The 27,683-nt window shown below is 44.6% G+C and overlaps 1 protein-coding gene across 8 annotated transcripts in view; it reads left to right on the top strand.

Moving 5' to 3' along the window:
- LOC124155996 (homeobox protein cut) overlaps positions 1 to 27,683 on the top strand; it is a 503,467-nt gene that overhangs the window by 429,134 nt on the left and 46,650 nt on the right. For 7 of the 8 annotated variants that reach the window (XM_046530251.1, XM_046530252.1, XM_046530255.1 and 4 more), the window contains 4 exons: positions 4,957 to 5,138; positions 20,286 to 20,437; positions 20,867 to 22,219; positions 27,120 to 27,281. In XM_046530251.1, the coding sequence (XP_046386207.1) occupies positions 4,957 to 5,138; positions 20,286 to 20,437; positions 20,867 to 22,219; positions 27,120 to 27,281 (1,849 nt within the window). The remainder of the gene's footprint in view (positions 1 to 4,956; positions 5,139 to 20,285; positions 20,438 to 20,866; positions 22,220 to 27,119; positions 27,282 to 27,683) is intronic. The other variant, XM_046530259.1, reaches the window with a different exon arrangement.

Below are 27,683 nucleotides of genomic sequence, written 5' to 3' on the forward strand. Positions count from 1 at the left end.
GGTCTCTCACTTCGTCCACCGCCCGTGGGGAAGAGCGAGCAGACGCGGTGGGCCGGAGCACGCCAGCGCCTCCGGAGCAGAAATTCGTCGCCCGGACATCGCCGATAAAAATCCGACCAATAGTAGGTCGCACCTCGACGCCCACTCTATCGATCTCAACCAATGAGGAGACGGCGACGCTCTTCTCTCTCTTTCCTCTTTTCTTCTTTTCCCTGCGGACATTTTTCGGACCCCCCTTCCGGACTGACGCGACGCCGGGACCGTCTTCCGATGGCAACCGTGCTTTGGGGGGTGGGAGGCTGGGGTCGGGCGGAGGTGGGTGCAAAAACCCCTTCCCCTCTTCTCCGCTCCTTACGTGTTCAGCCGATGCATTATCGGGCCGTGGAAATTCTCTCCTCTTTCTTATGCGGCAGTGATATTTTTACATCCTCATCGACCTGAGCCTTTTCCTGCAAGGGGTATAAAGAATGCTCCTCCTTTCCTGTACAACAAGAAGGAATCTCACTCGTAATGTTTCTCGGATAATGACAGTTTTTAAATTCACACCTGGAGCGGGTCTCGCCTGTAGTTATCTGCGGACAAGGATTTTGTGCATGAGAAGTGTGCGCTTCCGTCTTGAATCGACCTAGAGTTTGCCCTTGATCTCTCTTAGAAACATTTCTAACTTTGTGGGTCCTATGTTATAAATACATCACTACATATTGCGCAGTTAAAGTTACAAATGATGAAACTGAAATCAACTATTTTTTTATGTTTTAGTTATAAGAAGGGATTCTAAAATGTATTAGCAAGAATTATTGTAAAGTAGGCACTAGAATGTGATCTTTCCTCTTTTATTTTGTAACCGTGATCAGTTTTTAGGCACTGTAAGTCAAAGTTTACTTTTATTCTAAGTCCACCTTGTCAACGACAAATTATACAGACAGCGTCTTTAACTATTATGCCATAGTCATTTTCTTTGTATTTCATAATGAATTAGTGCGTTACTTTCTGTGTTTATTGATTGAAACTTTCTCGTCTATCATCCCTTTCTCCACCCCTAAAATTTTCTCTCCAAAGTCTTCTTCTCTTCCCCACCTGCCTTTTGGCTTATGCGGAAACACTCGCCTCCTCCCCGAATATGTTCCCTGCAGGGGGAGAGTGGATGCCTATTTTTCCGGATGGAGATGCAATGAGGAAGACGGTGGCTCGCCGCCGCCGGAGGAAGGGTTTACCAAGCCGTATTCAGAGCGCGGTGAGGTCCCGGTGGACTTACGGGGAGGGGGGATGGGAGCGGGCCGGTTGAAGGGAGTAAAACACCCCTTCTAAAGATATCCCGGCCGATACGAACGACACGGGCCCTCTAACGAATCCCCATTTGTTTCCCAGTTGTAAAAGAAAGGTTTTTCTTCATTTTTTCCCCTTGCACGTTCCCCTTATTTTTTTTAATATCACACACCTCACTCCTCAAGTCCCCATTCTCAATTCTGAAATTTTCTACTCGGTTCCATCTGAACTATTTATTCCCATCCATGAGGCTCCATTCTTCAGGTACGAAGTCCGACTTTCGAGGGGATAGGGTTTGTGTGGTGGTTAGATCAGGTTCGAATCCCGGTGGTGTGGAGATTTATTTTCAAGGAATCATTCTTGCCATAAGTGCTTTGTATATGGTACTTTCATAACAGTTTGTGTTCTGTTCTTCGTCATTACCTTTGCTTCCTTTCCGTAAGGCCCAGGGTTTATTTCCTCTCCCTTTGCTGCCTACCCATTCTCCTACCTTCCCTTACCTTGTTCCTTATGGGAAATCTGGTGGTCATGTTTATGTGCGCGTTCTTGTCCGGTTTCGCGTGACCCTTTCCCTTGAAAAATATATATTCTTAGTTTTTTTTATTTTTGGGGTTGCCTTCCTCCTCTCTCTGCCCCCGTGACTTCGTAGTCGGCCCGCCACCCACCTTCCCCCTCCGGTTCCACCCCCAAGCGACGCCTCTACAACACCTTCAGCACGAGAAGAAGGCTCCTCCCTCTCCACGTGCCCTAATCGAACGGAATTCCACACCTCATCAATTCGTTCCACCTTTCCACGTGTATCATTCTCAACTTCCCCTCACGCACACATTATTACTTTTCTAAGTCTCGGAACTACGGCTACCAACCGCTTTGAATCCTTTTTTTTTGTCCTTAGGGGTAGAGTAGATTCGTGATGAGAGTTAGCTGTATGGGCGCTAAGTCTCTTCTAATATCTACCTCATGGATGAAAATAATATTGCCGTCTTTATTTTTGTGTATTTTGGACCTCCTTCTTGCAATCGAGTGATTGTAAAATGTTTTTATATTTTACATGGGATGCATTAAAGCCTGCGACTTTATGTTTGGCAGGCCTAGATCTTACGGCACTAAGGCCGGAAACGTAGCCAAGGAAATATAAACGGAAACTTATTATACAATAAAGAAAACGTAGTTTACCGCGGAGAAGTGTGCCAGTAAAAAACTATAGCCAATCTCTTGTACAAGGCTTTTTACAATTCTTGAAATTCAGTCTACCACTTCCTATTTAAGAATTATAATTTAAAATTCACTTCTTTTATAGTTAAGAGCGCAAAATATATCCTCCCCGAATAACTCCTGAGTTAATTATGTGACGCCTTTATATAGTTAGCTCCATTCCTAGTGTGAGTCAACTCAAATGGCCTATTGGTTTCGAAAAATAGTGTCCTCTGGGGAGAAGTTGCCTTATCCTTACCTGTGATGTTACTTCGATATTGATATACCCTTAAAATTCTGGCTATCCCCGATTTCCTTTTCTCAATTTACCCGCACGAGGTGAAACCCTTCCTTAATCGCATTTGTATTAATGCTTTGCTCCCCAGTATGGTGATACCGTCGTCCACCGTTCTGTCCCCCAATCTGAATGCCTTCAAATATTTAAGAGACGACGACCGATTAACGCGCTGCGGAGACAATACAATGCTTCTATCGGCGGCAATACTTTAGACTACCAAGAATATAACTATCCTCATCCCTATTGGACTCATTTCGGAAGATTCTCGTCGGAATCGTTTTCTGAAAAGGAGGGGGCCCCGCCCAGGATAGAGAAGAATATCCCCCTATTCTCTTCACTTCCCATCCCATTGAACCGGAATGGAATTCCTTAAACGTGTGCCAAACGAATTAAAATAGTCCATTATCTGAGGTCTATCTTCTCTCTCTCTCTCCTTTTTTACCTCTCTCTTCACCCTTCCCTTGACTCCTCATCTCATCCCACTTTTCTTTTTCCCGGATCGTCTGGGTGGTCCTTCCCTCTCCAGGTCTCTCATCGTGTACGGCCAAGTGCGGCGAGCGGTTTTTCTTTCATTTTTGCGGCCAATAAACCTCCTAACACGATCCGCAGTCGGCTTTCCCGGATAGCCATCATAGGGTTGTCACCGTTGACTACCTGAGCACTTAAACTTGCTCCTGTCCCCCAATCTGAATGCCTTCAAATATTTAAGAGACGACCAGTTAACGCGCTGCGGAGACAATACGATGTTTTCATATTTGAAGGCGTGCAATGCTATATACTACAAATAAACTATCTACCCTTATCCCTATTGAACTTATGTCGTAATGTTAGGAGAGTCCATTGCCCATACCATTATTAAAATACTTATTCATCTATATTCTCGGGTTTATTTCAACCTTTTAGTGCTACAAAGTTAGTTGATACCTACTCATCTATTTCTTGGGGATTGAACATTTCTCGTACGCGTGCTTTCTTTCTAGTAGAAGTTATTTTCCTCTCTTAATATATCTTTTATTTTCTCTCGGCTCTTTTTATTGGCAGGGGTACCTCCCAGTACGACCTTAGGCGAGCTATTGTATTCGTCAATGTGACTGATTAATTTTCCATTTCCTCATCCGGTGCATGTTTTCCGCAAGCCTCACTCACCAATCCAATACCGAGAGGACATCATCATTAGTCACTCGGCCTATCTATTTCACCATCTCATTTAATCTGTATCTCCACATTTCCTTCTGTTTAATCGCTTCTAGCCCTGCTATCGCTCACGTCCCTCAGACCTGGAAACGTAAACGCCATATACAAGTTTTTATGGTCCGTATCCTGACGTACGACTTGCGTCAATCGTGCTCCATCGCCAAAGGCACTTCATCTTCGTTCGCGACACGCGTTCCTAATTAGTCCACGAAGAATGCGTCGGCGAGGGCATCGCGGCTCAATAATTTCATTGTCTTCGATGTTTTTGGCGCTTGTCGGACACGCTCGGAAATCCCATTCGTTTTGCTTTGATCTTGGAAATATGGCTTCCACCCACAACTGAAGAGGAAAACGAGGAGAAGAAGGTTGGGAGTTATCTCTAAAGTAGCCAGTGCCGTCTGTTTTACGGTTGAAATTGAATTAGAATGTAGCTCAAGGTAAATGCCTGAAATTCTTTATAAATACCTGGTCCCCGTTGTGTATTCGAATGGCCTCTGGAATTTTGCGAGGTTGGGAGATGTGAAAATATTTATTCACTTTAAGTCTGCAATAAAATAAGGGACTTATTGATGTAAAAATTTTGAAAAGTTCCTTTCTAAGCACTCTGTTATGTATTTTAAGTTTCCTTGTGATCACTAAAGTATCTGCCGCATAGTGGTAAGCCCATAAAATCCTAAATCCCTCAATTTTGGGAATTTTCTATGGTCATGAATAAACACCAGAGGTATTTCGCATTTAAAAAATTCTTACCCACTGAGTATTTATCCAGTCACTTCACTAGGATTGACAGCGGTTCGCTCATGTTTTTTTCTGAACTCGTTGTCGTGAGTGAAAAAGTTTTTAATTCCGCTCTTGCCTCACATCATCAACACATAAAGCTAGAGTTGTTTTCCTGCGTCTAATGGCATGTGGATTAATGTTTATAGATTTATCATAACTTATAATTCACGCGATGGTATGCAGAACTCATCTCTAACCTCGACTGTCTTTTGTTCTTTCGACAGATCTCGCAACTCTCGGAGGACGTGCAGCGGTTGCAGTCCAGCTTGGCCAAAGTTCAAGAGGCGTCGGCAGCGACGATAGCCCGCCTCGAGGAACAGCTGGAGCAGAGGGCGATGACCATAGCGAGACTCGAAGCACGACTAGACGCCCAAAGAGACTACGAAGAGCTGAAGCGTGAAGTCAGGTAAGACTCTCTGATATCCACATTATCATGAATCAGGGGATCGAAGAGATTTGTCATGTAAAAATTGTGCGCCTCCCATAATCATGGCCTGGATTCAAAACCTGCCAGTGACAGTGACAGGTAGAGAAATTCCGGTCCTTTCTTAGATGCACTTTAAAGATCTCTTTCACTTAATTTTAGCGTCCCGTCGGTGTAATGGGGCATTAAGTCATGAATTCATGGTCCCATTGTTCAAGTGAACCACCATCAATGCAAGAGTCTCTCCAATCTTCTACCCGTATTTCTAAGTCGAAATTGATCTTAGATGCTTTCTCCTCTCCAAGTACCATACCATTTTCCTTAATGGTGCTCGAAATTTGATTTAAGATGCAATGTCCTGAATTTGGGTAGTGAAAATTATCTTCATTTTTGCTTATAGTATCGTAACGCAATGAATTTCAGTTCCCTTCGCCATGTGATTTAGCGAATTACTTCTTAATGCATAAGCTCACTTTTGGTTTCTACCTATGTAACTTATTAAGCAGCGAAAAAATTTGTTCTAGAATACCCGTTGCATTTCGCTCTTTGCTTTTCATAGCCTTATGGCGCACGTGTAGATAGATTCACTTTTCGTGAAGGAGAGTAATGATTATTATTTAGGTCTCACGAACACTTCCGACTTTATCATTCCTGCCCGTTTTCCCCTAACAAAAACTCATCACCAATCGACAAAAACGTCGAAGTATTTCGTAAATTAGTTCGGCGTGGAGTCCGTGACTGTACCCGAAACCTTTTTGAGCCTTCCGCACGGAAGGAGGAGAGTTTTCAATTGCCTCGACCAGTGCAGCTCCCGAGTCATTTTCCCATCGGCCCCCGCGCTATGAGAGACTGGGTACGGGAGCAAAAAACTGGTGAGTCCGCCACAGTTTCAATAAACCTGTGGAAAAAAACCTATAATCACGGGCCGTCACGCGATAGGACCCCAATTGTCCGCTGCGACCAGTTAAATGGCCCGCCCAGCTTGTGTTCGGGAGGGATAAAAATTATATATTTTTCGGGGAAAGGGTTGAAAGGAAAGCGGGTGATATTCCCGACGTTTGACTGGAATCACCAGAGTCCGCGCCAAACGATGAGTTTTCGTCTCGCCCCGCTGTACTGTGCTCCGACGCCGAGGGAGACGAAGGGCGCTCACGGGGAAGCGTCATACAGGGAGCGGCAGTTAAGTTATCTGGAGCTGTAAAAACTTGGAGAGGCGATGACTCTCACAACCCATTCGGCCCCCCCGAGTGTATGTTGCCTCCTTGATCGCGGAACCCGTGTGCATATGTCTATCGGTACGACTCTGATACTTCAGAGAATAATTCTCATGTGTGGTGCGCTCTATATTTCCAGCGACGTAGGTAGTAACATTTTATTTGACGCTTTTGAACTCTTTCAATTGTGCTTGGCACATGGTGTTTCTCTCAGAATGCACAACGCTCCACACCACATTTTATACTCAAAACGTTTCGCGTGTAAGTGCATATTTCCTTTAGTCAAGGTCATCAAAGCTGAATGGTGCTGATTTCACCTTCATGAACTACGCAATACACCACCTTGTTGAAAATTAATTTCACGATATTGTGTGATACTGTCCAACGAGAGATTTAATGCTAGCTCCGTACATCGCTAGATTGGAAAATAAATACGGACACCATTATAGAAACAAATATAAAATAATCGAATCATTGAATGGAACTCGCATAAATTATAACCACCAATACTCAATTTAAGAAATGATTTTTTTAATGATATGAATAAGTTTTATTTCGCATATTTCTTTTAGTTTCGAAAGTGAGTGCGCTTGCAAATAAAGCAGTTTGGTATATCCAATTGTTTGTGGCCTGCAGCGAAACCGCTGAACATCCATAATTATGACCAATATGAGGCATGAGTTCATGGACGTAGTTCATTTTCTTTTCTGCAATCCATCTGCATATTTATATTTGATTTATTCGTTTTCATTTCACTTAACTATACCCTGGAGAGATGGAACTGGAGGCGGGTCCCCTTTCGACCACTTCTCCAATCACTACCCCTACACCCCCCCCCCCCCCCTGCTCGAACCAAAACAGTGTCCACCTGTGAGCTCGGGTCCTGCGTAAACCACTGCCTTACTCCACCATAACTTGTCCCATTCATTGCGTTACGCGCGATACGGCCGACTTTACCCCGCCTCCTCTCCACTAACCCATCTCATCGCCCCCAGCTCTCCTCACCCTTCCCACCGAACTCTGTTCATAACATCCGCCCATTCGGGTTTCACAAAGCCTCGCGCCGATCAAAAACTACGATGGTATGGGGATATCATGGTCTGATAGGGGAGGGAAGGAGAGGGGGATGTATAATGTAAATGGTATGAGGGGGATGGGTTGACAACATGTGAGGGAGGTGACTCTTGAGGGTTGGGAAGGATGGAAATGTTTAATAAAATCACATATGGGCGGGAGATGGAATTTTTGAAGAGGGTTCGATTGGGAGGTCATCTAGTGGCTTCCGCGGGAACTGCTTGCGCGCTATCTCCCCGTAGGCGTCTCCCTCGCTCTTAACCTAAAAGCCGCAGAGTGAAAAAAAATTGCTCAGAATTTCAAGATTAACGTTGTTGATCTTCATCTTGTATTCTTAATAAACCTGCACCACTCTCCTCCCGACGAATCTTCTGTAGGGATGTGGTAGATGGCAATTCCATCAGTGATTGAGGGTATCGCTCGGGGTGAAGGTAAATAAGTTATGGGCGTGCAGTGGTCTGATTTGGGGAAATTTGTGATCTTGTTCTCATAGCACCTTTCAGGTCACAGAACTCATCTACTCCAGTCTGTTCACATTAAAATTTCAGGCGCTACCTTCCCGCAGAAAGAGGAAAAATGTATCGGCTGATTTAAATTTTTTCGGCTAGGAATACATTTGGAAAACCCAAAACACTTCTCTATCTCTGGTACTTATACTCCGGTAAGTTTCTTTTAAAAAACATCATCTCATTGGCTGTGGAGGGTTAATTCCGTAGTAAAAAATATCGTCAGTGTTTTTCTGGATAAGTATTCATATTGTAATGGCTCGTTTCTCCTTATTATCTCTAATTTCTTATAAATTTTTATATAATCGCGAATGATACAATGTTACCCCAGCAGCAGCTGAACTAATGACAGGATCACGTCTTTTGTATCAGATAAATATGTGCCTTCCTTTCTTCTTCACACTCTACGGACGCCTTTCTGGTTGTGATGCTTCAGTTTTTTGTCTTCGAAGAGCATTTATCTTTCCGCATGAGCTTCTTTGCCATAAAAGTCTTGAAGCCAGTGATGTCGTGTATCTTATAATTTTTTTCCGCTCATCTTGTCGTCTCTCAGTGTTCACTCTCAGCATGCTTAGTGAATATTTTATGGCGTTATTAATTAGGGGGTATCAGTCATTAACTCGGCCTTTATTAGGACATTTAATTATTATTTTCCGCTTCGCGCTTCCCACTGAATTGAGCTTCAACTGTGAGCTCAATTCGTTAAGCGAGTGATTTTCGATATGACCGCATCACGTTGTTGCTGCGTACCCGCTATCGACCTCCCAAACACAAACTCTCATTCCGTGTCTCCTGCCTCTTCCATTGCGCCATCTCCATCTTTCATGACCGTCGCCGAGTACGTGTGCGATTTGTATTTCTTTTGTTTCCCCTCCATGTCGTCTCCCTCCCCTGCGCGATCTGAGAAGATGGCTACCTTCCGTCTCCTACCTCTCCTGCTGGCAGTCGCAAATGCATAGGCCCTTCGATCATCGACTTCAAAGATATGCCCATAGGTACTTATCGTTTTTTTGGAAATATTATATCATATTAGAATTATATTTTTTAATTCTTTTAATTTCATACCCATCAACATCTATTTATGTATATTAATGTATTCCTTCCGTTGAATGAATTTCACGAGTGCGTATCATTGATTATAGTTTCCATCTATTTTGCTGACTATAAAACAACTCGGGGTAATTATTTGAGTATATAATAGATAAATATTCATAAGTCATAAAATTAAAGACAAGGCGTACATTTTTTATCACTGTTCATTACGCGAATAGATGATTTCATTGCCTCCACCTACTCTATGTGAGATCGCGTTTCGTCAGGTGCCCTTTTAAGTTCTTCGTGATATAGGTGTAGAGCGAGAACAACAATTTCTCTCGGAAACTTTTCTAGCCTTGGATGACACGAGGTGCTTGTGAGCGCGTGCAATTTGTATTTCTTTTGTTTTCCCAGCCGCGACGGCCCCCTCTCTCTCCCCCAGCACGCATCCGAAGGGGCTGCGCCCGTCCCCTGTTACACCCCCAACCTCTTCGGCGGCAAAAGCAGCGAGCCTCTCAGAAATTGACGAGCCAACCGCGGCCTCCTATCCCCACCACTACTTCGCAACACCCACGATGATAAAACGCGTGGCGTTGGGGTGTGGGGGTGGGGTGTTTTGGAGGGGGGTTGCCATGGAGAAGCATGGAGAGGAGGGAGGGAGGGGGTCCAGCGGGGGAGGAGGGGGAAGGCTGCACGGGAGCAGGATAGCAACCGACCGATGGTGCTAACTTTTTATAAGGTCCCCAAAGGTCCATAATTATAACGAAGTCTGACTGCGCCTGTATATACGCTTTGCTCCTTCATCTCTCCCTGCGACCTCTTCGATCCCTGCCGAGCGTATGTATCTCCCCTCACACCCCTTTCCCAGGAATCCTTTCCCCTCATTCCCTTCCCGTGCACTCTCAACTCAACCCGCCGCCCCCATGTATATGTGCGTCGCTCCTGTGGTAGTCTCCCAAGCCTTTACCCTCTTCCCTTCCACGGGCCTTCCGTCTTTCCCCCACCCGATATCTCCTGCCCCTTCATCTTTCTCTCGTCCACCCCCAATCTGCCGTTTTATATTCTCTGCCTCTTCCACTTTCGTCCGCGGCGTCGGCTAGAGTCTCCTCGCCATAGTCTTCCCCGTTCATCTGCTACCTTGCGAGGTCATTACCACGTTCCTCAAATCTGTTGGAGTCCCCACCAAACGTAAGCCTCACTTACAGCAACTAAACTCGATGGTGCTTGACTGAAAATCACCTGAACGCGATATATTACCTTGATTTATTCTTTCTTTCGAGCAACTTTTTTTCGGAGCACATTAAGGGAACTGAAATGGATTTTTCGAACTTGTCCGAACGAATGCGTATCGATTTTGTTAGTATCTAATCGCCTTTTTTTTAAATAGCATGAATGTCATGTCAACGCGTCTCCATAGTCATCATGAGCTAATTGGGGCCCTTGAAATGTTCTCAGCTACGAAGTTACGTGACTTACCCAGAGCTAAATTTTTCCCTCCGGATCTTGAGGCGCAATATGATATATTTTTCTTGCATTAATAGGCCTGATAATCTTGCGTCGAGCGTCAGTCGCCGCATCAATGCAGAAATGAACCTTCATGTAAAGTTTTCGGTAGCTCTAACTGTATTATTTACCTCATTCGGACGAAAATAGCTGAATCTTCCTGGTGTGACTTTGGAAAAAAAGCTTTAAAAGTAACTGAGCGACAGTATAGGTCGTTTCCTTGTTTGCTAGTCGTAAAGCTACCCGTGGAAGATGTTCCCTAATAGATTTCTCCTCGAAATATATTTTGCTTGCCAACAACACGTTCATGTTCCCCATCACGTTTATATCTTCAGCGCTTTTAGTCTACTCGGTTATCTTTATGTGCAAGGATCACTATCTGCTCGGCGACATCATTCGTTAATTTATTTGTCTTCCTCAGTCCACTATTACCATAATGTGCTATTTTTACTTATTGTTCTATTATTTAATGGGTTATAGTTGTCAAGCGACTCCCATTCCGGTCTCCTGATTTATATCCATACGTCATCCTGTCCTATAGTTCCCATTACTATTGTTCGAGGGTATTGCCGGTGGAATTCAGTTCGGTTTTTACGAGAGGAGATATCTGGCCATCTCAATATTGCCCGGGTTATATGGCTCTACTCTGGCAAGTTACCAAGGAATTTTCTCGAATATTTTCGTCGCGTCGTTATTATTTTTTTATTTCTGTTCACACTATTGAAGATTATTATTATATCAAAGTAGCGGATTCACTTTAATTTATTCCAGAGTCATGTACAATCACGGAGAAAAGTATAAAGCTTCTTCAACAACGTATCCTCCGACCTATTTCTCAGAAGACTATCTTCTTCTCTGTCGCAATGAGAAGTGAAATGACGTGACTACGCCCTTTCCTAATTTCTTTCTGCTAGCCAGCTTCTTCCGCCGCTATTTCTCCCCGGATGTTTCGCTAGTTCTTTGGTCCACCAATAACATCTCCTTCATGCAACTCCTGTGCTTTCGAACACGTATGAACCTTCCCTAACAAACTCCCCTTACCCAGCGTCCCCCACCCCTTCCCGCCCTTTAACGCGTAGAATAGGCCCCAGTAATCATGCCTCATCCCTTAAACATCCATAAATGATGAATCCATCAATTCTGAACGCTCCCAAACCATCCATTGCCGCCGCGTACACACGTGCGAGGGCGCGGAATCGAGTAACTCCCTTCCCCTGAAATGCTTTTCCTTTAACCGACCTCCCTTGGCATTCCGGGATCCTCCTCCCTCTTCCCCCCATCCTCCTTGCCATTTATCTTCCAGATACTCTTCCCATCTCCCCTGATCCATCAAGACTTGTTTAGTATATGCCTCCTTCCTTACGATCTCATAACCTCACCTCTGCATGGGGCTTGGTCGATGGGCGATTTTTGCCGAAATGAAATTAGTCTGTAGACTCCGAATTTGAACGTTGACATCGAAAACTCGGATATTTTTAATCAATAACTGTCTATTGTCAGTCGTCATGTATTGTCAGTTCGTCAAATTTCGATGGTTTTTTTCCGCTAGGTAGTCTTCTATTGTTTATGGACGTCGATTTTCAAGGGTCTAGAATTTAAGTTTGGTCTTCGTTCTTATTTTCTTTCGTTGGTAGTTATCATTTTTTCAACTAAAAAAAGGCTCTTGTCTTTAGTTACCAATATTAGCTTTCACCTCAAGTTATTTTTCACTTAATGCTGTTATTTTAGGCTGCTTAGTTCAGTGAGAGTTGAATACAGGCCGAATATATATCGCCGAAATTATATACCGTAGAAAAAATCGTCAGATAGAACTATCGATGATCAAAATAGTCGATGTGAACGAAACATTCGGTGGTCAAATCAATCTGTTTACAAAACAATCGAATATCAAATATGATTCCGAAGATTCGAGCAATCTAAATAGCCTCAGAAATCGAAGTCCATGCAAACGCCTTCATCGCTAAATCTTTCGATTCGAATGTTCTAATTCGCCCTCTCGAACCATTCGCCGCTTCTCGGCGTCTCTGTTCGTTTTTGATGGCCACTCATTCGGGTCTTCGTGCCGTGCACCTATCCCCATGCAGGTTTTCCGAGAGGCCTTGGCCGAAAATTACGGCCTTAATTGCTTCGCCAGGCGACAGGAAGTACTAATAAGTTTACGGCTCCGGGGCATCGCCGCGTTCGAATTCTCCTCGTTATACTTTTTTTTCTCGACGGTGTCAAAGCCCTTCTTCCATCTCCTTCGTCTTCTTACTTCGCAGACGTCTTGCCGAGCCTTGCCGACACCATGGTGGGATTATTGTGGGTGACTTTTATAGGTCGATTCCTTTCCGGAGGATCGAAAAAATTGGTGGGGATCGGTTGTAAAACGGTTTTCGTCCCTTTTATATTTTCTCGAACAGCCCCGCAATTGCTTTGGGTGCTGGGCGCTTCCAACTTTTTGTGGAAGGACATGGCCGTGTTCTACGTTTTCTTCGTTTTTTTCTCCATCTTAGAGAATTGTTTTATCGCCCTCCTGGAAATGATAGGCCTTGCTTTTTGAGCAAAACCGGAAATTTTTGTGGTCCCCCAATCATCAGTCTAGGGCGATTATTGTTGCTTTGGTTCCCCGAATGAAAGATTTGACCACGATCTAGATTACATTTTGCCTTGGATCGCTCCGATTTTCTTTTGTTCGTCGATGTCTTCGGAGTCAGTATTTTCGTGTTCCCTTTTGGGTTTATTTAAGCTTCGTCTCTTTTATGGCTCGATTGGAGGGGTCCCCGATAGATGCTAAAGGTGCTCTTTGGAGTCGAGTATCGTAAAAGGGGTAATTATTGTGATACATTTTGCTTATCGGTCTCGTCTTTAGCGAGAAATGGAGGAAGATACTTAATTTGTTAAAATGAGACGCCTACTTAGTCTACGCACTTAATCGAACCTTCAAGCGAAGCAGATGTATTCAAAGTAGGCAGGTAATTATGTGGGAAAAAAGCATATGTTTGTGTCGGTAAATGTAAATATTTTATCCCGATTGTGTTAAAAATAGATCAGATTATTTTTTTTTAATCTGCTTTTTGTGTAAATGAATGTTATTTGTAAATGAAACCATCCCTTTCGAATAAAAAATAACAACATGGAAGTCTTCACTTCTCGCCGCTACGCTAGGATTATTCCTTTAAGGATAATAATCATCGTTTATCTCATAAATACCTGAGGATTTGCAGATTTGGGAAATTTAGCCTGAGATACAGATATCCCCATATCATGCGTCGCCATGCAAGGATTGTTTTCGCAATATTCAAGAATACCCGCAGGTTGAGAAATCGTTGCCATCGCGAATGCTGCCGCCGATCTTTGATCTCTTTATGAGCGGTGGATCGGAGTCGTTTCGGTTTAAAGATTCATCTCGCGCCGAAGTCCCCACGCAGTGGCCGGGAGGGAAGCACGACGGGACTCGTGACTCCTTTTCCGTGCATGCGATTAGTATTCTCGGGCACTCCGATGGCCATTCCCCGCTCACCCGCGAGACCACCTCCCGTCTCCCGCCTCTCCTCCGCCGGCCCCTCGCCGATTTTATTATGCCCATTAATCGCCGGGCCGCGGCAATGGGAGACGAAAGAAAAGTCGATCTCCCGGCTCCAATCGTTATAATTTTACGGTCTTTCTCATCACGTCCCTTCCCCTTTCCCTTCTCTCCCATCTTTGATTCTTGGGAGAAATGGATGTGGAGTATATATTTATGGTTTGTTGACTTTATGGTACCTTGAGTGTCAGGTTAGGGGGAGACGGTTTCCCCTGTGGTTGATGTTTCCTCCGTCTGTGTGAGTTCACATGGAGGATAAGCGTCTGCGGCCCATCCCCCACTCCCATCATCCACCTCAAAGGAGCCTTAATAAACTCATTTTATGGATCCTTTGGGTAATTATAATTTATGTCTCTCTGTCTGACCGTGAGCTTCGGTTCCGGTGATAAGAATGGTTGGAATGGATACCGACAATGGTTTCGGAGCATCTTTTTCTTCCTTTTTGTAAGCTACCAAATTGATGCCTTTTAGGATCTCAAAATGTATCATCTCAATTCCCTTCGATCTTCCACTAAGTATATCCTCCCTCCGGAGATAGGAAGTTATTTTGTTTTGCTTTTTTTGTTTTATATAATGATTTCGTACTCCTTGGCGAAAAATGGTGATTTTTAGCAACTCCTCTTTTCATCTATGTCCATTCGATTACGCTTCTTTGGGATACTGTTTTAAGATAATGGCAAATTTAAAGAGAAGATTTTCACTACTCGGTCTGAAATTTCAGAGAAATAGCTTGTTACATTTCATCAGGTAGGATAAATATTAATTGTATTGATTGCTGACGAATTGGGATGAGAACTCCCACTTTAGAGATATTAATGGATAAAAATCATATGAATTCCTGGAACTAACATCGCTCTCTTGTAACTGTAACAGCTTTATGACTATGTATTATCCTTTCCTATGCTTCCGAATTTTTAGCCTGATGATTTGGACTGGTTGACAGAGCTGGTTGTTATTGTCGAATTGATAATTATATTTTCTTTGGAAATTTAAATGAGTTTCACCTCTCATATTATCATAATAGGTTGAAATATTTTTTCCTCCCAATTTTCGTCTCCTGTTTCACCCGTCGCCCACCTCCCCGTCCACCCATCGGCGCAAAATGGGAAAGGCGAGCCGCAAGTCGAGGTGCTCGCTTCAATTTCTACCGCTCTCCCCCCCCCCCCCTCCCCCCTCTTCCCCTCATTCCATACCCTTTCCCCAAACCCCTGCTCCTCCCTGGAGAACCCTTTTTCCAAAGACCCCTTCTTCTCCCCCCCCCCTTATACCCGCTGTCCATGCGCTAGCTCACTCCTCCCCCCTCTCCATTTTTAACCCCTCTTGTCCTGAGATATTACAATAACAAGAGAGCCGCGGAGTATGATATGTTGCGACACGCAAAATGGCGGCGGCTCAGACTATCCATTCCCCCTACCCCGTGCCCGTTTTTTTCCTTCCTCTTTTGTTTCCATCCTGTCTCTCTATCTCTCGCACTTATCTCCTCGCCCCCACACCCCAGCCCTTCGCACTGTCCCGTGTTCCCCTGATCTTCCGAAGGGCAACTCCTTGTTTTTTCGCACCCTCGGCCCGCATATCGCTTGCTCTGCTTGTTCGCTTTATTTGTTCTCAAGCGTCATCCCACGTGCTCCACGCGCGTACAATGACTCTTTGAAGGAAGTTTGAGCCATAATTTAGATTGATCGAAGTTGTTGTCTCCGGTGTCTAACATTGACGGTGGATGGAGTTCGTCGATGACAATAAGGTTCTTAAAAAACAATACTTTTATACTATGGATATTGTTGATGATCGCTCAGTAGTCTCGTTACACTCCATTTTCTATTTTTTGCCTTACACATATTATGTACTGGTACGATTTTTTAACATCAACAATGTAAGAACATGAACACCGTAACCGATTTTGAAAATATAAATTCAAAACTTATAGAGTCATAAGACCTTAGTGATTCATGAAAGCGTGAATACATGATTAATGATGATAATAATAAGCAGATATTTAGTGCCTAACAGCGTACTAAATAAGACATAAACATAATAGGTGGCAAAAATATTGCTTATTACAGAAAAAATAAGCCTCTTTCCATGAAATCTTTTTTGGAACACCACATTCGACAGCATGACTTGGTATCAGAAATACAGAGTAGGGTAAATGCCAATGTGCAGTAGCTACAGACAGTTTTTCTTTGAATGCTTGGGGTGAAGGATAGAGCGATGGGCAAGGTTTGGTTACACGAGGTTTATCCCGTGTAAAGGACCGCTTTATGGGTACCAACCAACCCATTCGTCGTGTGTGCGTTCGCTTTTTAGCCGGACGCCTTCCGAAAAAAGGGTCCTTAACGTCATTCGGGCGAAGCGAGTAGGTGTGCGTGGACGCCATCTTTTCCCCTTTTTATCGAAAAATGAAAAAAAAAGAGGAGCGAACCTCGTCAAGGGTGGCGAAATTCTTCTTCTGCCATACCCGCACCGTCCGATCGTGCGTCAGGAGAGAGGGCAATTTTTTATATTTTTATTTTTTATTTTTGGGGAAGAGAAGGACCACATCGGGCGAAGGGCAAGGCGTAAGGGTGCACAAAAAGGGCCGAGGAAAGAGATGTAAAGGGTTTTGATGCGGGCCTCCGTGAAAAATAAAAATCCTCGCAGCTAGCCTCTCCCCCCCTCCCTCCCACCCCAGTTGAATATCTCTGCCCCCTACCTCCTCCTTCCGCCCCCATCATCTCCATCCCATCCCTAATTTCCATTCTTTTTATATTCCCCCCAACCCCCACCTTTTTCCTACCCCTTTTCCGCTCTCCCCCCCCCCCCCCCACACTCCCTACTCCCTGAAGTCCAACCCTTTCTCGGCTGACCGTTTCCCCCTTGGATGTCCGTTCCCTTCCGCTCCTCACATTTTTTATTTCTCCTTTCCCTCTCGGCCGCACCCCTCTTCTCACCCCCACACCCCTTACCCCTTCCGATCCCACGCTCCCCCCACCTCCTCCCCTACCGTCTTCCCCTCTCCCTCCATCCTCTCTCAATATCTGCCGAGGGACCCGGTGGCAGGCTGCCTTAAAAATGGATTACGGGTTCGGGCATTAAAAAAATAAAAGACTACACACCCATGCAATGAGTACTTGGATCCCTGATCCTTCCCTTCTCTCCCAACCCTTTTTATTTTTTTCCATCTCTCCTCCAAGCCAACCCCATCCTACCGACTCTCGTTTCTTCCGAAGCACCACCCTCTCGCTCCTCCACCCAATGCTTCCCCCCATCAGCAGCCCTTATATCCTAATCCTTTTCCTCCTGCGTGATGCCCTCCCTCCCCCGCTTATAGCCCGACCGACGCCTGCATCCCTTCCCCCTCCCACGCACACCCTTCCCCCAGCAGCCCACCTCCTCAGTCTTGCCTTCATCTCTCTCTCTCTTTCCGAAGGCTAATCCTACGGACGTGTGAGTTTGACATGTCCTTTTTTTATTCTTTCCCTTTACCACCATCTCCATCCACCCCTCTCACGACTCCAGCGTCCATTTCTCCGTCATCCCTTTCCTCCTTCATCGCCCCTTTCTCCAAGCCTTTTTTCTTCCAACCCTCGTCGGACACTCGCGTCCGCTGCCCACATCATCATGTTCTACTCCGCAGTACCCACGCATCATCCCCTGACGGATCGGAAGCCCGTCTCTCCACCCCGGCTCCCCCCGCTGCCGATTCCCAAGAGGGTTCACGTAACTCTTTTCTCTATATCCCTCTGTCTCTCTTCATCTCACCCTGTCTTCTTTACAGCCCACACTGATGCGTGTGCATAAATTTAACTTATTACTATATCCGGTTTTTTTATGCGACTGCCAAGAAAATGAATACGATTTTTTCAGAGATCTAGTATGTTCATTATTTTGAAGTTTAGATTTTTGGGTGACAAAGAGTTTTCAGGCCTTATTTATATTGATATAAAATTACTTCTCATTGTGAATTAATATTAAGTATTTGCTCCCCCGCAGGTACCAAACGGTAGGATGACATTTTTGTCCAGTTTGGTTTCCTGATTTTCTTTAAGTTTGAAATTAATATCGAAGTTTGGTAGGTTGCACTGTTTTTTAGAAATAGCTCCCAATTAGAATGCTAAAATAGCCTTCTGTATCATTGATTTTGTAATTCCCGAAGTATCTTTCGTGTGACGGATTGATATTCATGTTATTTCATTTAATGATATTGAAAATAATACATATGACTTCTTGACGCGACCATTTTCAGTTGCACCGTGTACTTGTCTCTCACCAGTCAGGAAGGATATGGAGGAAAAGAGCCAAAGGCATTAGCATAGTATATGGGGAAATAGAGGAATACAGTAATATAATGATAGTAACACTGCTTGTGCATTTTTTTTAATTTCACTTGTTCTTCCAAGCCTCCACACTTTCCCGCACACTCGCGACCACGTCACCATGTTCTATTCTGCATCACGCACACCTCGCCTCTATCCTGGAACTCGTCAACCGCTTCCTCCTCCTCCTTTACCTCTCTGGCGATCCCCAAGAGACTCCAACGCACTATTTTGCCTCCATCTCTCACTTCTCATCCGGTCATCTTCTTTACAGCTCGCTCTGATGCATGAGCATTAATTGAACTTATTCTTCCTCTCCATAGTTTTTTTTTCACACTCCCACCGCCTCTTGAAAAATTCGTGGATATAAAAAACCGGGGTGGGAGGAATATATTCTTTTGACGGAGCCCCTTCTCATCTCTCTCTCCGTCCCTCTCCACCCATTCCGAGTCGGCGTGGTATTTATTATTTATTCTGGATTCTAATTCTCTTTCCTCCGACAACCTCCCTTTCCATAACCTAACACCTCCACCCACTCCCAACTTTGTATCCCGCCCGTCTAAATGTATATGCACATATATATTTTTTGTACACTCGCACGTGAAAAAAATATTCGATCCTTTTATTTATTTCTCCAGATCGCCCTCCTTGGTCCCTCCCTTTCCCCTTAACGCAACCCCCCTCCGACGTGCGAAATTAATCCTGTACGAATGAAGCCGGCGTTTCTGTCTCTAACGAGTTCTCTCCCTTGTATCTCTTACTTCCCTCCTCACTCTTTTCCTCAGGAGATGTTTGATAGAATTTTTAAGTCGGGTGGATTTACGTTAACGCCTCGGGATCCATAGTTATTTTCCGTCGAGTTCCCACCTCTACAAATTATCTTTGCAATTCTGTACAGAAAATGTTGGATACATAATAATTTGATCGTGTGATCAAGTTAAATCAAGTTTTAAGGAGGATTTTTAAGGGTGTGATATGCATAAATGATTTCGTCATAAAGACTAAATCGTTCACTTTTGAAATCTCGATTAAGGTTATCATATGTCCTTGATCAATTGATTTTGGAGTAAAACATTAATTATTCGTATTTTTCTGTTGCCTTCGAAGATACTTCTACTGTGGACGCCGGCGTCTATTTCCTCTCTTACATTGACCTCATTACGTATTATAAGCCTTTTTGATGTTGATTCACTTTATTACGGTTCACATTCCATGGCATCAATAAGCATTATCTTTGCGAGACCTCGTGGACTCGTACCATTGATAATTTCCGAGCACCAGCAAATTCTGTAGACAGATTTAGGCAGGTGATTACTATTCAACGTGGTAAACCTTTCAAGTTCATCACCTGCACCTACACTTGTAAGTTAATTTTCTCTTCAGAGCTTCCAGTCATATTTTTTTCTCAAGAGGGGGAATTACTTTTTCTGACATCAGTGATTGATTCAAGCATCAGCATTCATATTTGAAAAATTGAATTCCAACAGAGTAATCCATTATTCAGTAGTCCTTTGCACCGCTTTGATTTCTACGCGAATATTCTGCCAGTTTAGGATCGATTCATATTGCTCTTTGACCCGACTTCGATCCTTGAATCTAATTTCCTCTGTCTTTACCTGTCACTCACATAGCGTATTATCATTCCCAATGGATTAATTATGTGTTTGAGATTATATTTTCATAGGATCATAAGAAGATGTGTACATAAAAGTGTATGTTAATTATTTTTATGGAATATAATCGATAAAAATTAGAATTATGGTAGGAAAAAATATTTGTGATCATTTTACAGCCTGAAGTGCATAAAAAATTCTTTCGAAGTTCAATGTCATTGGTGAAGACCTTTGATAATAACATTGTCCTCGATGTTTGCCAAATAATTAAAAAATAATTGACGAATCTCTTTCAAAGTTATAATGAATCGATTTTTTTCTTTCCAGCATTATCCGTTCGATCGACTTCCCGGGTATCGGTGTTCCCGTGGACAGTTCCAGTGGCAGCGTTAAGCCTCTGGAGCTTCTTCTCATGGAGCGCGCGAAAGCACTCCAGCAGGTGGAGAAGGCGGCGGCAGCCTCTGGAAGCGAATTGCCAGGTAAGATGCTGTACATTGCGAAATCTTGTTTCACTCTCCCTCTCATAGCATATATCCATCAAGGAATCACGAAAATATCTAGGTACGGTTAAATAATATCAGGGTGTCTGTTTAGAGAGTAATGAAAAAATTATCACAACGTTGTTTGATATTTATTAGTTAAGATTCCTTAGGTGTTATAAGTCGAACTAGGGGAGTCAAATTAATTGGATAATACGCGAAGTGCTATAGCTGAGTAGCTAACCTTTCAATGTAGAAACTGACTGATTATATCGGGAATACTTCTTTCATTTTCGGCTAAAGCTCGAGAAAGTTTGTGCGAATTGTACAATGGAACTTTCTGAAGTCTTCTCGTTTGCTTCGTCTTTGCATGCTTTCTCATTGATCTCGAAGTAAATAACGAATATTTGTTCTCCACGTCACTTGCAGGCGGAGCCGCGAACGTTCCCCACCTCGCCACCCCCACGTCCCAACCAAACCAAATGGGCGGCGGCAGCGGGCCCAACCAGCCCTCGGCCCCTCCCGCGCCCCCCGGCCCACTCCTCTTCCCTCCACCGCTGCAGAACGTGGAGACCTTTGGCTCCTTCCTCGGCGAGGAGATCGTGGCCAACTGGAGGCGGTCCCTCGAACGCACCATCCTCAGCCAGAACGCGGCCGCCGCCGCCGCGGCCGTCGCCTCCCTCTCTTCCCCGCCCCCCGCACCCACGCCCGGCTCCACAACCGCACCCGCCAACTCTGCGACGCCGGACCAGGCGCCGCAGCCGCCGACGCCCGCGACCTCGGCAACCCCGGCCTCCGCTCCCGCTCGGGAGGGCTCCGCCTCGCCAGCCTCCTCCGACGTCGCGAAGGCCGCGGAGTCGTCGTCGGGCTCGGCCGCCGGCACGCCGCCCCCGCCCCCTCCGTCCCTCCAGCCCGCTCCACCCGCCACCCCCACGTCCACCGCCGCGTCCCCCGCCGCCCCCACCACCGCCACGCCGGCGCCCGCCTCCCCGAGCTCCTGCGCGCCGACCGCGACCCCTCCGGCGGCGGGTCTCCACGGCGGAGACCAGCACCACCACGCTCCCCCGACGCCGAACCACCTGGGCAACCTGATCAACGGCCATCCGCCCAAGTCCCCGTCAGAAGACGCCCTTTGCAACAACAACAATAACAACAACAGCATCCTCAGCAACAACAACACGAGCGGTCTTGGTCTCGGCTCGCTGGGGGGTGGCAACACGGGCCCCACGACGCCCCTTGGGCAGATGCCTCTGGCCCTTAACATTAACGGCCCAAGCAGCAACGGTGGCTGCAACAACGGAAGCAATGGTGGGCCCATGGCCCCAGACTCGAAGAGCCCTATCCCGTTCAGGTTCGACGACCACCGGTCACCACCCTTCCGCTTCCTGGACAGCGGACCAGGAGGGCCCATGGGTGGCCTCGGTGGGTTAGTAGGAGGCGTCCTGGGTCTAGGAGAGTCCCTGATCCCAAAAGGAGATCCTATGGAAGCGCGGCTGCAGGAGATGCTGCGACACAACATGGACAGGCACGCGTCCCAGACGCTGGACACGCTCGGGATCTCGAGGAGAGTTCGCGAGCTCTTGTCTGCACACAACATAGGCCAAAGGCTCTTCGCCAAGTACGTGCTTGGTCTCTCTCAGGGGACGGTGAGCGAGTTGCTGTCGAAGCCCAAGCCGTGGGACAAATTGACGGAGAAGGGACGGGACAGCTACCGGAAGATGCATGGGTGGGCCTGCGACGAAGCCGCGATCCTGCTCCTCAAGTCGCTCATTCCGAAGAAAGGTAAGCAGTACTGTTTAATTTTCATTTTTTTCCGGTGATGGTTATCACGATTCCCACGTAAAATATGCTTTCCCCAAAAAAAACGTAGTTTATCTCCCGAATGCGATTTGTAAACACTGTAAAATTCAATTAGGTTGAGTTTGAAAGACTATCCGTATTATTAGCAGTGTTCCTAGTATCACGAGTTACGAGTCAAGTCTAACGATAGTTTTCCCCCAAATATCATGGTTCGAAGAAAATATATTTTTGACCGTCAATGCCAATTGTTTCAATCTGGTTTTGAAGATAAGGAGGTAATTTTGTCAATATGCCGTTTTTTGTAGTAGAAATTTTGATCGAAGTTATATTGTATGTCAATTTTTAAGCGTATCTATCCACGTGGAATGATGGAGGCACCTGTTCGGGGCAGAAATATTTTCGGAATCCGTTAATGGAAACAACAAACCATTTTGTACACATTTCAAGAAAGGTCTTTTTCCTCTCTGTCGGAGATAAATCTTTAAATTCCCCGAAAACAGGCGAGTTCTTTTTTTTTATTCCATCGTATTTAAGTCATCATGATAATAAGAGTAGACGCAAATTTTCGTTTCTATCTGGCGTTTTTTCCCCTGTTTTTAAATTATATCGTTTTACGTCTTTGATAAAAAGTGTTTTTAAATGGTCGATAGTTCTCTTCGGCCTTTGTGGATACAGAACACTAAACAAATACATTTCGCTAATGTTCCTCCCTGAGCACGAATTAATCTTTTTTTTTATTTTTTGGTGTTTACTCATGGTTTGCTGACACGAATGTCGTATTCCTCTCATCAAATCATTTCCTCGATCATCAAGAAAGCGACCTGCCGAGCATTTTTTTTCCTCCTGCTTCCCTTGCCTTTCAATCTTTTTCCAATGACTCGCCTGGAAAACTTTCGGTCACGCAATCTCTTTATTGAGTTTTCCTTAACGATCCTCTTCGCTCTGTTTAAAAGAATTTTTTCCCTTTATTCGTGATGATTTAATGCAATCCAGAGTCAGATCCCAGTTAATCGAAAACGAGATTCTATATCGAAATCACGATTCTTCTCCAGAAAGTAAAATAAGTGGTCATTTTTACCAACCTTATTCATTGCTCCACAAAAAATCTTCGTAGTCAATAGCTTTAATTCGATTCCATTCCTTGAATTTCACTCTGAGGGAATGACTTGGGTTTTTTCTCCGCCCGCATGCCCAAGCGTTCAGAAGGAAGATACATAGTTATTTTAAAACTCTCAATCAGTGGCAGACAATCGATGTCCAACTGGACTTCTCTAGCAGTCTGTCTTGCGGTGCTCGAACCATTCTTTCCTTGCATCGCTAATGCTCCCCTTAATTTTGCTTTAAAATTCATTTCCTCGCGTCTTATTCCCAATTACCGTGGCGTCATTAAGTTGAGCAGGTGTCTATCGAAATTCAAAATGATGCTTGGAGGTTAAGTTCTGTTTACGGTCCATTCGCGCCCCTTTTATTTAATTTGCTCGTTTTCGTGGTAGGAAGAGACGGACCGATTCCCCCCCCCCCACCATTCGGTCCTGTGGCCCTCAAATCAATAACTATTACCGCTCCTCCTGCGAGTTTCCTTCCAAACAATTGCCCAAAACTACTGTCTCCTCCGAAAAATATAAATTATCGTCTGCTCTTCGAAAAAAATAATGAACGAAATTCCATTGATGTCCCTCGAATTGCGAATGATTTCTTTCTCTGACCTATGGCAGATGATGCCCCATTAATTTTTTCATTATTCCTTGCAATCCGATTAGCTTCCCCCCTTTCCCCTTTTTCTTTTTCGCCTCCCGCGGCATATTTTCCGGAATTTGGAGACTTTCAATTTTGTCTCCCTCTCCGCTGACTTGTTCGGTTCGGCCGTTATGTTATAATTCACTAGTTCCTGATTGGGGCTTGGGAGGCCGTTCTGTGGGTTCAGGGGGGGAGGGAGAGGTAAAGGGTCCCCATCCCCTCTTAACCCACCTACACTTCCGATTGCAGGAAGGCTGCCAACCCCATCTTTTCCGACAAATGATTTTCATGGCGGAGGGAAGAGTTGCCGATCGCCTGTAGGGATGAAAAAGTTTGGAAAAATATATTAGGGTGGAAGGAGGTTGTTTTGGAGGGACGAGGGGAGAACTTTGACCGAAGGAAATAATAGGTGGTGTTCATTGTTCTTGGACAGGAGTGATCGGAATTGAAGAGATTATAAACGTTACTAATTGTTCTCGGAGCAATCTCTCAATTAATAGGCATAAAAGTTAAAATATGGATACGATAGAGATTAATTGAATAATTTTTAATAGCCTTCCTACAATTGAGAATAGTCGTTTTTTGAATACCGATAAAATATTACCAAACTTGGTATGTATCGCAAGTATGATTTTTGTAAATAACTTGTTTCTACGATCATAGCGTAAGCTTCTCTACCATAGGTTAGATTGTAGTGAAATGATCACTTGACTTGAATTTACTTGACTGAAAGAAAGAACGATTGTGTTGCCATAAACGTAACGTGCACATTAAGAACTACTTCCAATGCATTAATTAGAGAACATCAAATACTCAGACTGATAGCTCTTAATTATTTCCCTCAATATGTCATAAAGTCGGCGTGCGCGTAAACAATGACGACCCAAACGGTGGAACATAACGAAAAATAAGAGGGGAGAGGGGTCTCGCGTAATAAAATTTTTCCGAAGGGAAAGAAACCGAAGAAAAAAGCATTATCGAAATACGAAATGAAGCTTCTTCCTCTTCCCAGCCACAGAATGCCCTCCGTGGCCCCCTGAGGCGGCGGTAGACTTTTTCGTGTCAAGCCGTGCCGATCGTCGTCGGCATCTGCCGTTTTCTTTGTTCGGCACCGGCGAGGGGGCTCGTCCGGGCCCAATGGGAAGGGATTGGTGTGTGTTCAAGCGTGAGGTATTTCCTTGATTGGGCTCCCGCGTGTATACACTGGCCGGGGAAAGGGTTGGGGAGGGATCATTCCTTGGCTGGGAAACCGGTAATTTGGGTAAAGGCTGCATAAAAACGGGGGAGGGCTTAATTCAAGGTGGACTGGGCCGGTGTACTGCAGTTAGCGCAATCTGTTCCAGTGAGACCTTTTCCAATACCTATATTTTTTCCTCTTTAGTATAAACTATGCGATTGAGAAGCATATTAAGACTTACTTTTTTTAGAAGTTTTCGTAGTATTTTTCGAGAAGTATCTCGTCTCTGAGGGGTTGTGTCCGAATTATTGAACCAATTTATTCTAATAGTGTGAACTATTTCGTTACCGATATGGATACTGAAGAATGTACCCATACCTTTCCAAAATCTAGTTCTCTGTTTGGAAACTAGACGGTAGGCTTTGAGTTATAACGATGAGAAGTGATTTTTTTCGTAGTCTAATTTCCAATCTATTTCAGTTAAGTATCGAAATAATTTCTAGCACGAAGATAACCGTTGTATCCATCCAAATAATACGAGGAAATCGTACCAAAGAAAACTGTACTTATATAACATGTTTCGCGAAACCTTTTCAAACTAAATTCGGGGTGATGTGTTACACTTAGCGAAGACTTGGCAGTAATTTTTTTACTTCGGCCTATCTTACCAGATCCGCGTCACCAGACTTTTCTTCCCCTCCAAGCTTCCGACCACTAGGGGTCGGCCACCCCCTCCATCGCGGAACCTTTCTTCGGATTGATATATTAATGCATTCTCACGGGGTGGGCTCCGAGGTGTTTCCGTGCAATGCGACCCGATTGGGGCTGAAGCTCGAAGATAAAAATAAGAAACAATGCGGGGCAAGCGACAACTCGGAGGCACAGGGAAGGGCGGGGGTGAAACGAGGGGGCAGAGAATTACGAGCGCCGCTGAATCGGGAGCAAGGATTTTTGCATTCCGCATGATCGTTTCGTGCACGACTCCTCTCTATATTTTAAATTTCTCGCGGGTGGGGTTTCGCAAGGGGATGGCCGTGTTCTCAACCATGTCATCGGGGACGTAGTGATAAAAAGTTCCTGGAAAAGCAGTGTTTCCGGGGAAATTGTCGATAAAGTTGGCCATATTTATGGCCTTCAACGGCTAATCATAGAGCGACGTCGAGAAAAATTTACGGGTATAACCTGCGATGGCGGGAAAATAATCTCCCATGCATTTTCTCTATGAGCGATTATAGGATTCGGGTAGTAGTATATTTTTAAAAATGAAGCCCTCTATTCATTTTCTTCTGTTTACGCCGTTACTTATGCGACATATTAAGAGTGTTCACAGGGTTTTAAGTTCCGCGTGTTTAGAAATTTTTCCACCTTCTCCCGAAAGTAGTTTATTTCTGTCGTTGATTTTTGTCGCTCTAGGGGGATTTTAGAAGCCACGTTGCCGAGTTTGTTGTCACGTGTTAATTTGTCTCTCCATTCGTTCTCTTCATTTTCACCCAATCCACAGACTATCAACAGCTCGGTCATATTTTTATCATTGCTATGAATGTTACTTGTCTTTAACCTTGAGTATAACAATTTTTCTCATTATTTTTTTCTAGGAGCGATAAAGAGCAGCTGATGAATGTTATTTGTAGTTTCCTGCCAATTTTTCTCTATTAGATTTATTTTCTTCGTTAAATCTCTATGCGCTTAAGGCAGATATTCCCAATATGATCTTTTCGTGATGTAACGTTCAGTTACGTTTGCCATTACCATTAGGTACCTCACTGTCGATGCCATAGATCTTTCGAAGGTGATAGCACTCAGCTAGCATTCCAATATCAATTTGCGATGTAATATTCAGTTTTATAGTATCTATATCATAAAACCTAATTTGTTCGCATGTGTTCCGAGGTGACCGATTGAGAGAATGAAATTTGGGATGGGGGCGTGGAGAGCGAGGAAGCTGAACTGTTTTCTCGTTCACTTTAGGACAGCTGTCCAACAATCGAGAGGATGATCTGGCGGCCATGAATGAGTTCGGTGGCCACATGCATCCGAGCCAAAGACGGGTCTTGAACCCCAAGACTCACCATAGCGTGCCCCACCATATAGCACCAATCCGTTTCCCGATTCCTGCCGTGCGGATGAAAGGTAAACAAAACAAAAAAACTTAATCAACCAATTGAACCAATGGTGGATGTCGAGAGGAGGTGACGTCGTGTAATGCATTCAGTGTCGCGAAGAGATTAACCCTTTGCAGAATCCTAGTTTTTTCTCTCTCCTACCCGATCGCATGATACTTTTTTCAGGTGGCTGTCGCTTGTGGAGGAATGGCTTTTTTTGCAATTGTAGCAAATTTTTTGCGCTTTCCTAGGTGACTCCCTGCTCGTGTTTTCTCCCTTGCGAACTTTTCTTTCCTTTCAGCCGACTACAAACGAAATTTACCGGTCGTTAATTACCGCGAATTCATTGTTTTCTTTTCCGAAAGAGATGTTCAAGTGGAGAAATATCACCCTGGATATTTTACGGCGTGGTCCTTTGTCGCGTTAATGC

This window comes from Ischnura elegans, chromosome 3 (assembly GCF_921293095.1).
Source record: "Ischnura elegans chromosome 3, ioIscEleg1.1, whole genome shotgun sequence".
Lineage (NCBI taxonomy): Eukaryota > Metazoa > Arthropoda > Insecta > Odonata > Coenagrionidae > Ischnura > Ischnura elegans.